Here is an 11,645-nt window from a genome sequence, read left to right as displayed (position 1 = left end):
TGTAAAACTATTTCTCTTTGCAGGTGACATGATGTTGTGTATTGAAAATTATAAGATATTCACTAAAAGTATATTGAATAAACAAGTTTAGCAAGACTGCAGAAGAAAAGATTCATATACAAAACTCTACTGTGCTTGCATACACTAAAAATGAACAATTTGGAAATAAAATAAAGCAATTTCATTTACAATAGCATCAAAGAAGAAGAAAATGTCTAGGAATAAATTTAACCAAAATAAGTACAAACTTGCATTCTAAAAACTACAAAACATTGTTAAAATAAATTAAAGCAAACTTAAATAAATGGAAAGGTATTTATGTTCATGATTAAGATTTAATATTGTTAAGATGATGATATCCTCCATATTGATCTACAGAGCCAATGCAATCCTTATTAAAATCTCAGTTATTTTTCTTTCTGAAATTTACAAGTGGACCATATAATTCATTTGGAAATGCAAGGGACACAGAATAGCTGAAACAATCTTGAAAACAAAAGAACAAAGTTGAAGGACTCATGTTTTCAGATTTCAAAACATACTGCTATAATATAAAGCTACGGTAACCAAGACTGTATGATGATGGCAGAAGGATAGACATACAGTTCAGTGGAATATTATTGAGAGTCCAGAAATAATCCCTTACATTCATGCTCAACTGATCTTTATGATGAGTGCTAAAAATAATTCAGTGAGGAAAAACAGTAGTTTTTTCAACAAATGGTACTGAAAGAACAAAAATCTGTAGTTAAGCCCCTGTTTACATGATAGATAAAAATTAACTGAACATGGATTAACTAAGTTTAAACCTAAAACTATAAAACCCTTAGGAAAAAAAATAGGAGTAAATGTTTGTGATCTTCATAGATACAACACTAAAAGCAAAAGAAACAAAACAAAAAATAGATAAAAAGGAACTCTTTTACACTGTTGGTGGGAATGTGAAACAGACACTTTGGAAAACATTTTGGGAGTTCTTCAAAATGTTAGAGTTACTATATGACTCAGCAATTCCACTCCTTGGTTTGTACCCAAGATTATGAAAACATGCCTACACAGAAATATGTATATGAATGTTGATAGCAGCATTATTTACAATAGCCCAAAGTGGAAACAACCCAAATGCTCATTAATGGATTAATCGATAAATAAAATGTAGTATATCCATAACATAGAATATTATTTGGCAATAAAAAGAAATAAAGTATTGATACATATTACAACATGAATGAACCTTGAAAACATTATGCTAAGTTACAAAAGACTACATATTATATGATTGCATTTACATGAAATATCCAGAAAGGGCAAATTCAGAAGACAGAAAGTAGATTAGTGGATGCTTAGGGCTTAGGGTTTAGTGGGACATAGGGAGTTTATTTTTTGTTTATTTTAAAACATCAAACTGTTCTAAAATAGCTTGTGGTGATGGCTGCATAACTCTTTGAACGTACTGAAAACTTTCAAATTTTACACTTTAAATGGGTTAATGTAAAGAACATGAATTACATTTCAATAGATCTGTTTTCAAAATTATACAACATAGCAAGATGGCAGTGGTAGCACAGTAGGAAGTTAAACTCAAGTGACATGGCTTACCAAAGGCAGTATTTTTCACCCTGTGTGATGTATGCCAGAATTTGGGGGTTATAGGACAATACGAGACTTGGTAAGAACCCATTCAGCACTTCCCATGACCTGCCTGGGCCTTATCCTGAACAGGTTGAATGCTAATACTTTCAAGCTAAATGAGTCTGCTGTCAGAAACTGGGAAAATCCTAGAATTTGAGCATACAGATCCCAAAATCTGAAATTTTCTAGCATTTCTTGTTGGAAATATATCCTTTGTAATTTTCACAGTAAGTTGTTTAAGATTTATTTGTTCCAGTGTTCATTTTCACGAAGCCTCAACCTCATACCTCTGATAACTCTTTCAAAGTGTCCATTCAAATGTCACCTTATCAGTTAGCCCTTCCCTGAAAAAACAGCAACACCCTTCTCCTCTACCTCAGCACTCTTTATATATCTTATTCTAGTTAATTTTTCTTCCCCGTAATACTGATCACCATCTGATGTTACATATATGTGGCTTTGTTGTTTTCTCTGTCTTCCTCTAGAATGTAACCCCTTAAGGTCTGTATCTGTACCACTTAGCCTTTCCAGTATGACAAACTACCCCTCAAATTTGGTGCCTTAAAATAACCATTTATTTAGTTCACAAGTCTGTGCTTTGACAGTTTGGAATAATGAAGGTGGGAGGTTCCTCTGGTTTTAGCAGTACTAACTCTTGTGCCTGTAGTTAATGGCTGAGTCCATTGAGATCTGGCTGGCCCATGATGGCCTTAGCTGGGATGACTCTTCTCTGCTCCAAGGGAATCCCTGAGTCTCCAGCAAGTGAGCACAGGCTTAGTCACATGACAATTGGGGGAGCATGTGAAAGAGTGCAAGGTCATGTGAGTTCTGTGGTCAGAACTGGCATCAATTCTACTCTGTTTTATTGGTCAAAGCAAGTACAAGGCCAACCCCGATTCAAGTGGTGAGAAAGCCTCTATATCATGATGGGAGATGCTGAAAATCACACTGCCCAAAAGGTGGATACATAGAGGGGTACAATTGTGGCCATTTTTACAAACAATCTACCAGAGAGACTTTATCTGATTTGTTCACTACTGTATCCTAAACACTTTGAACAGAACTAGCCCAAAGGTGCTCCAAAATTTTTACTTGAATGAATCATCTGCCCACCACTCCTGAACCAGAGGCTGTCCCATAAATTGCTTGTCTCTGTTGCAAATTTTTACAATATATTATAGGCTGGCAAGAAACTACACTGCTTGTGAATATTTGCACTTGGAGTACCTTCTCTACTGTTCTTTTACAGCTAAAACCAGCATTCACAGTTTGCTTCTTCTCTTCTTTCAGTCTTGCAAATTCAGATTCATTGTTCCCACAGACCATGAAGCACAGCATATTTCATAGAATGCTTTTCCTTCCAGGACCTTGGAGAAGTTTCAGAACACTTTCTCATCAATCTCCACAGCTATACAACAAGATAGGTGAGTCCTGTTATTTACTCCTTTTCCCCCTCCCCTTTTTCTCCCAGCCAGGCTGTTTCCTGTTTTTATTCAAAGATGAAACCAGCTGAAACACAATAGAATGATCACTTGGCAGTGCAAGACAGCTCCTTGAAATCCTGGCCTCGGGGACTTGCTGAAAGGCTGGGAAATTGAACAGTTACCCACAAGTGTCATGGAAGTGACTGAAACAGGATCAGACATTGAAATGTCTGTAGATCCAATTCATTTCCCCATCCCTGCCATTGCCACATAAGCAGAGTTAGAAAATATAAATAATTTATTGGATACTTTAGCCTCATGGATCTAGATTTTCTAGAAATATCTAGTCTAAGGATCAAACAGGTCGCTACGGTTCTTGATAAGTGGACTTAAAGAGCAAACTAGATCGCTTTGTTCTCCACTTGGTCTTCTGAAAGTCTTCTGGACTTCCTGTATCATTGTTAAAACACGGTGTGTTTGGGGTTACTCTTCTTGAAAGGCTGTTGTAGTTCCTTGGAATTGTGCCCTCTCCAAAAAATAACGTTGCGCGCGCGTGCACACACACACACACACACACACACACACAAATGCATTGATAATCACTGAATTGAACCAATCATTGCTCTATGAGGTAATATTCCTCATATACCCAAATGACAGATTGCTCAAAGGCCGTGACATATATCAATACCTTTTCCAGTAGGCCCTTTCCATTTGGTCTAGAACTTCTTTTGGCAAAGGACAAAGCCCTTTTATATTTACAGATAGAGCTGAAAAAGCAAAGACCCATAGGAGAAGCAACTTTCAACTTTCCCTTTTCTATTATTTACCCAAATCTCCTTGGCTCAACACCTCATCAGTTTCTTCACCTCCCTCTCTTCACATCCAGACACTAAGTCTTGCCAGTTCTTACTTTGATGTATTTTCCGAAGCCTTACTTGTTTTCATTCCTTCCACAAGGGTCCCATATTCAGTCCTTTATTGTTTCACATCTGATTCATTGAAATTACCTCCAAACTGAACATTTCTGCTTTCATTTTCAGTGATCCCCATTGACTACAACTATAGTCCTAGCTTGTTAAGCTGAAATTATAATTCTTCCACATATGATCTCTAGCACTTTTCTTTTTCTATACTTACCTACTACCACATGAACCTTCTGTTTTGGCTAAAATGGTCTAATGGTATTTCTAAAACGATCTGGCACCTCAAATTTAAGTGGTGTATTGTATGAAAATCACTTGGCAAAACACAAACATTATGCAAGTATGAATTATTTTGTCTTGTACCTACTCCTGGTCAATCTGTTGACACCCTTTAATGGTTTAGTGATTTTTTTCCCCTTATTCATATGCTCTGCTCTTAAGTCTGCTCAGAATCTTCTTCCTCTTATCTGGTTACCGCGATCCTCATTACTTTGACTTCAGATGCATCTTTTCTCTCTCTCTCTCCCCTCAGACCCTTTGAGTTGACACAACAGGTGATATGCTTTGAGCCTGCATCTCTATGATCACCACTTCCCTAATCAACCCAGGCAACTAGCAGCCAGCACTCCAGACAAAAATTCCATGCCAGGATCCCACTTGACAGGAAGAAGGGATCAGGCTGTCTTGGGCACCTTATAAAGAATGTCTTTTCATAGCTCCCGCCACACACACCCCGCACTGCCCTTGTACCCAGAGTTCAGTCCCAGAGGATCCACACAGCTTTTCCTACCTAATCTTTTCTACCTACCCACAGTCCACAGCGATCATTGCCCTATGAATTCTTGCAGAGCCAGACTCCTGTGATTTGTCCTGTTTAGTAGTAGTTATATTCTGACATTCATGTTTAGTTAGCCTTAGTAGTTTATTCTTGTATACCCAAGTAAGTTGAAAATTATTTCAAGGTGACAAGAGTATCTTATGTTATAGTCCCACATTTCAATATTTTTCAACAGAGCCTGACATGTGATGGCTGCTAATTGATTATCTGGGTTTGTTATTTACACTGGAAGTGACTAATAACAAGTCTCTCTCTTTTTTGGAATATTGATAGGGAAGACCTGCAGAAAGCCAAAAGCCACTGTCCCCTTGAAGAAGATATGCCAGAGCAGAGGACAAGGGCCAAGAAGGGAGATATGCAGGATCTAAAAGACAAATGTGACAAAAGAATCATTTTATTCAAGTAGGGGATGCATTTATGCAGCACTTTTCAAGTGAGAAACTCAAGACAGTTCTTGTTCTCTCAATTCCTCTGTCTTTACTTTTCATTATTGGGAGAATATTGATAATGGAAAGAATAAAATGAAATAAGCATTGCTAAGAGAGTCACTGAAAATAGAGTCAGAAGGCCATTAAGGAGGTGGGGCCTATGCACATCTTGTACATCATTCCCAAAGCCACTATTCCTAACCCTGTTGCTAAACTCAGCTCAAAACATCCTGGGGCCATAAACATCCTGGAACAACAACCTCTTTATGGATATATGAGTATATGTAGTTTTCAGCTCCCTCATTTGCATATCAGAACTAACCAATCCCTGTGAGCCTAGCTAGCAAGCCTTCATTTGCATGCAAAAATTACATTTTGTGGGTTTGGCCATTATAAACCCTGCCTTTCCTTGTTCTCTCCAGAGCAGAATTTGGGTCGTTACCTAAATCTACATCTCTTAGATTGCTATCCTTTGCTCAAATAAATATTTATTTATTTATTTATTTTTTAAAAGCCTGTGTCCTTTTTTGGTTAACAATTTGTATATACATACATTGCCTGACCTGGGCTTCATACAGCTTCATTCACAGTGCTCTTTTCTGTGGCCATAATACCCCGGAGTTCTGTTTTACCCTTGGGGTTTGCCTGAGTTCACCTTGCTTTGTAGCCATCATTCTGATACCAGAAAGCAGTGGAATTAGCAAATATAACATGAGAAACAAAAGGAAATCATTACTGATGATTTCAAAAGGGAAAAAGAGAGTGACCGTAAGAATTAACTTTCACACAGTAATGGAGCTTATATAATGAAACCCACTATCAAATGAGACACAACCAGAAAGGAAAATGCCCCTCCAACTTTAATTGAGTGATAAACCCCAAATAGTTACTTCTTTTGAAATGAAGGGAGGCCATTTTCTTTTAGCTGGACATTGTGGGGAAGACAAAGGAGGGACCACAGCACTGTCCACTGCTTTGAAAAGGCAAGATGGGCCTCTGTTGCTCTTACCAGAGGTTGCATTTCTCTTAGGCATGCTCCCCACCCTATCTATGTCCATATTAATCAGACAGGCGCCTAAATCTTATCTGTAGGTGTCAGTCTGGGGCAATGCATCGTTTCATGGCTAACCGATGAGATGTGACCTTCTCTCTCTTGAAACAGGATTTTTTAAAAAGAGAAATCACTCATCTAGAATGAGTTTCAGTGCTAAAATCTAAATTTATTTTTCTAAGTGTCGGATCCCTCATCTGTATGGAAGGATCGTCTCCTGATAACCGTATTCTTTGACATCAACTTTAAAATTATACAAATAAATGCAAGTAGACAGTGATTCTGATTAAAATAATGATGCATGTATTACTTGTATTCGTTTATTATAGCATTACCATTATTAAAGTTCTTTATTGTCACAGGGAAGAATGAAGGCCAATTGTGATGCATATATACTTTACCTTAATATAAATACTTTAAAAGAAAAAAAATCACCGTGGGCTATTTACTGCTATGCAGCTCTTTTGCATATATTCCTAATTTCTCTATTGCTTTGGCAATTGTACTCCAATTGGAAGCTCCTTCCCTATTCTTGTGTAAATCCTCCCAAACAGGAAGAACAAATATCCTCAAACCTTTGCCATGCAGTTCTGTAAAAGACACAAATAACTGGAAGTCTCAAAACTTCAAATGTAATACTTAGTGGCCAAGGCATAATTTGGACGAGCAAACTTTGGACTATTTATTTTAAATACGGAATTTGTTCTAACGATTTGGGAAGACATACAGAAAAGTTTGGTGTTTTTTTTTCATATAGCTCTACTTAAATTATTGTTAGAAAAAAAGAAATTGAATTTTCAAATGAATAACTGTTAGACTGGACAAGTCGACCTTATTTTCTCCACCATCGCCCCTTATCGACATTACATATGCATAGACAGACCAACCACTGAGTTCCCAGAGTTCTTAATACTTCCTCTTTTTTTAACGGAATATAACGCCTACTCTCAGCTTACCTTAGAGCAAAAGATACCAAGTGGAGGCTTTGTTTAGTTTAACAAACAATAAAATGGCTTCAAGTGATAGAGCTATCTTTTCACCGTAATTTTAAACACAAGTGAACTTTTCATTGGTAACTTTTCAACACGGTTCTCAAAACAGGGACGCAAACATTCAAAAGGTACATTTGAAGGGAGAGGGGAGTAAGAATCAGTAACTTTCTACAATAGCTGGAAAACGAAACCATTATTCATCAGAAAATTAGAGGCCAGCTCTAACCATAACAAACCTCGTGATCTCAGTCAGGTCATGTGGGTGGAAATGTACATTCAGACAGAGCACCGAAATAACTTCCTTTCTGGGGCAGTAAAGATTCTACACGGTTTCTTATCAGGAGTGGCAAGGCTGAAAGAGTAACTTTCAGTCGAGAGAAAGCTTGGAGTGCTCCAGAAATTCAAAGGGCAAGAAGGCGTTTTCTGCAGGCCTGTGGGGAAGGTTATTCAAGCCAAGAAGCCAGTGTAACCCTGTACAAACCTCTCTGGGTCTCCCCAGGGAGAATACCCCTAGCTAGGTCTTTAGGGTCCCATTATTTGAGGTAACCGCCTATTGGGTCACTGATAGTGCTAAACTTCCCAGGACCCGTTCCAGCGCAAGCCCAGAATTCCTATTTGGAAACCAAGGTCCTGGTAATTATGTGTCCTGCACGTCCTGCAGAACAAAGCCTGTGTAGTGTTAGGATTCCTACACAGAGCTATTTCCTTATCCGAAAAGGTTGAGGGGATGAATTAGGAGGCAAGAGTCTGCATCCTTTGGATAAAATTACCCTTTCAGGTGCCTGGGGGAGTGCCTGGCCCCGCACATTGCGGCGCCCTCCCTCCTGGGTGCCAGACCACGCCACCCCTTGGGCCTTCCGGGTCTTTCTGCTTCCAGAGCTCCGTGGCATCTAGCGCAGCCTGCACTGGCAAACAATAAAGGAGTCTAGCTGCACTTCCGTTTGTCCAGGGCGTAGGCAGAGGAATAGACCTAGTTGGGATCAGTCCTCCGGACGCTGGCGGAGCGCAAACCAAACCGCGGACGCCTGGGAAAGCGCACCGACCCCAGGCCGCTTGGCGTCTCCAGCGAGCACACTGGCCGGCGCGCGCCTCCCGCAGCAGGTAAGTGGCGATGCCAGCACGTGTAGACTCACCGCGAGCACCCAAACAAACAGAAGTCCGACCTCCCTTCCCGCTGTCACTTTCTTTGGTGAATGCTGACACCAAGACAAGCGCGGATGGAATCGTTCCGCACTCCCTCCTCACTCTCTCCCACGGTCCAGCCTTACAAGTTCACTCTAAGTAAGAGACAGCTTCTGGCCACTTGTTTTGAATCCAGGAAAAGAAAGCAACGAGCTGTGCGTGGGAGTGTTATTCTGCGAGTCTACAGGGGGAGGCGGGGATTCCAGGGGACACCACAGCCACCGGGGAAAGCAGACCCTCCCACCTTTCCCCGACTAGTAAATAGTGCATGGAGTCTGGCAAGGGCATAAAGGGAAACTGGGAAAGGAAAGAAGCGATGAAACCAATAAAAAGTGAACGTTTCCAGGGCAGGAGGACTGTGAATGGGGCAGGGGTAGGAACGGAGCAAAGCCCTGAACCTTAAGTCCAAGTTCTAGCAGTGGGGCAAGCAGGTGGGATCCATTAGTGGGTCTGGCGGCTAGGTGTACAATTTCTTTTTCTGTGTGGATTTTTTGCCCTGAACAGGAGTCTTACATTTCCGCCGCGAAAATCTGTGGAGCAGAAGGAGGCAATTGCTGGGACAAAACTAATTTTGAGGCCAAAGTCAGAGCCAAGGTTGCTGCTCACAAACCCGGGAAGTTTCCCGGGCCATCCAGCCACGTCGTTTGCGCTTTTTTGCACTGAGTGGCCCTCCCGCTGCGCAGAGGATTGGGCGGTGGGGAGGGGAGAAGAGGTCTGGAAGCCGAAGGCAGAGCAGCAAAGTCAGAGAAAAAGTGGCAAGTTATTATAGCTGTTGATTCTGAGGGCTGCGGGGAGGCAGGGCGGATGGGGCCGGTCTACTCGCCGGCTACTCCTCCATCATCATTGGCGGCCGAATTTGCACTTGATGATCTTCTTAAAGGCGTTTTGGAAGTCCTTGTTGAAGTAGGCGTAAATGACAGGGTTCAGGAGAGAGTTGGAGTAGCCCAGCCAGTTGATTATGGCTCCCAGCAGGGTGGGCATGTGGCAGCTGCTCTCGCAGAAAGGCAGGACCAGGGCCACGATGAAAAAGGGCAGCCAACACAGGATGAATGTGCCCATAATAATGCCCAGCGTCTTCACCGTCTTCCTCTCGCGGGCCAGGGCCATTTTGCGCTTGGCCTCAGCGTTGCGCTCATTGTTTTTCTCGAAGGAGGTGGGGGCGCAGGGGACAGCACTGGCCTCCCTGGGCAGCGGCAGGTGCTCTTTGGAATTGCCCATCCTGTGCACTTCGATCACCTCTAGGGCTGCGCCGTCGTCGCCCCGTCTCACCGCTCCATTGGCACACTGAGTCCCCGCACTCTTGTTCCGCACGCCCTGCCTCCACTCTCTGCTCCCTGGCTCCCCATTTACGCTCTTTTTGGGCTGCGGGGCTGGTGACGCCCTAAGGGAGTTGTCCGCGCTCTTCTTCTCCACCTTCTTGACTGTCTTGCGGATGCGGAAGCGTGCGGCTCGGAAGATGCGCCCGTAGAGAACTAGCATGAGCAGCAGCGGGATGTAGAAAGCGCCGAAGGTGGAGTAGATGGTGTAGCCGTGGTCCTTACTGATGGTGCACGCGTCGGGGTCCGAGCGGTCTTCAGGGGTGCGCCAGCCCAGCATGGGAGGGATGGAGATGAGGAAGCCAATGAGCCAAGTGAGCGAGATGAGCGCGGCGGCGCGCCGGGGCGTCCTCTTGTTCACGTAGTCTATGGGGTCCGTGATGGCCCAGTACCTGTCCAGCGCGATGGCGCACAGGTGCAGGATGGACGAGGTGCAGCATAACACGTCCAGGGCAATGAACAGGTCACAGGTGATCTGTCCCAGCGTCCACTTGTTGAGCACCTGGTACAACGCGGCCATGGGCAGCACCAGCACCGACACCATGAGGTCGGTGACGGCGAGCGAGCCAATGAGATAGTTAGCCACGTTTTGCAGGGAGCGCTCCAGGGCGATGGCGGCCACCACGCACGCATTGCCCAGCACTGCACAGAAGATGAGCGTGCCCAGCAACAGCGAGGTGACCACTTGGTAGCTGAAAGTCACGTCGGAGATGCCAGTAACATTGTTGTTTGTCCCGAAGGGACCTTCGGAGGATGTGGTGTTGTTGCCCTGTCCAGGGCTGAGCACATCCATGCCTGCACGCCTGGAGGGGGAGGGGGAGGGGAGAAGTCGCTGCACTGGGATCCCCCTCGCCCCTCCCCCTGGGGTCTGCCGCCCCTCTCTTCCGGGAGTTTCAGGGAGAGGGGATGCAGGGGCTCAAGCAGGAAGTTCTTACTGCTCTGGCGAAGGCATCTCCGAGGAACAGCTTCTAGGGGCTCCCTGGGCTCCCCTCATCCAGCGCTTTCAGGGACTCTAGCTGGGAAACGAGTTGGCCAGAGAACAGCTCCGGGACCTCTCGGCGACAGCGAGGTGGCTGAAACGTCTGTCTCTCGCTGTCCATTTTATTTTGCCGCTGCCCAACTGGCTGCCGGCGCCTGAGTCTCCCCACCAACAAGCAACCTCCAATCCTAGAAGTATCTGGAATATTGAAACAACACCCTCCACGGTCACTCTGTGACCCTCCTCTCCCTGCTTCTCTCCCTCTCTCCCACACTCCTCTCCTCTGTCCTCTTGCTCTTGAGCCTCCTCCTTCCCATCCCCTTCTTCCCACTAGCCTTCCTTTGCAGTGTCTCTCTCTCCTCACTCCCCTTTCTTTATCCCTCTGTGTCGCTCCGACAGTCAGTCTCCCTCCCTCCCACACTAATCCTCTCCTACTAACACATCCCCAACCCTGAATGTCTCTTTCCTCTGGATCCCCGCCCTCCTCTCCCTTTAGCGCAGCGTCTTAACGTTCAAGCCCCTTTTGTTAACAGACTCCGAACTGGCTTACACACACCAGATCTCCTGGTCAGACCAGTATTACAAATAACTCTGCCTCTCACCCAGCCAAACTCGTGGGGAAAAATCTAACTATCCATTGTTTCATATTTCTGTCAAATTCTTAAGTAGAGTCAGCATCACAGAGTGGAAATAAGAAATGAGGGAAAGAGGCACTCAGAGCCTGAATAGGGAGCTGGACAGCCCTGGGTCAGACTGTAAATTATTGTTAATCGATGGAAAGTAAACGGAGTGTCAGCTTCTAAAAAATCACCCCTGTTCATCATTTTAAGTTCAGCCTGACTCCCGTGGGAAGGTTGTTGCCTGCGACTTTTTTTAA

The 11,645-nt window shown here is 43.8% G+C and overlaps 1 protein-coding gene across 1 annotated transcript; it reads right to left on the bottom strand.

Moving 5' to 3' along the window:
- Positions 1-6,605: 6,605 nt before the first annotated feature.
- HTR1A (5-hydroxytryptamine receptor 1A) lies at positions 6,606-11,247 on the bottom strand. Its single transcript, XM_019743740.2, has one exon. It carries the CDS (start codon positions 10,580-10,582, stop codon positions 9,314-9,316), a length of 1,269 nt encoding a protein of 422 aa, XP_019599299.2. The 5' UTR covers positions 10,583-11,247; the 3' UTR covers positions 6,606-9,313.
- Positions 11,248-11,645: the final 398 nt, after the last annotated feature.

The sequence above is a fragment of the Rhinolophus sinicus genome, linkage group LG03 (genome assembly GCF_036562045.2).
Source record: "Rhinolophus sinicus isolate RSC01 linkage group LG03, ASM3656204v1, whole genome shotgun sequence".
NCBI lineage: Eukaryota > Metazoa > Chordata > Mammalia > Chiroptera > Rhinolophidae > Rhinolophus > Rhinolophus sinicus.
The sequence above is the reverse complement of the archived record's forward strand: the minus strand, read 5'-3'. Positions and strand labels throughout refer to the sequence as shown.

Bases quoted from the DNA above. Each gene is read 5' to 3' on its own strand.
- HTR1A (XM_019743740.2), bottom strand. From the start codon at position 10,582: ATGGATGTGCTCAGCCCTGGACAGGGCAACAACACCACATCCTCCGAA.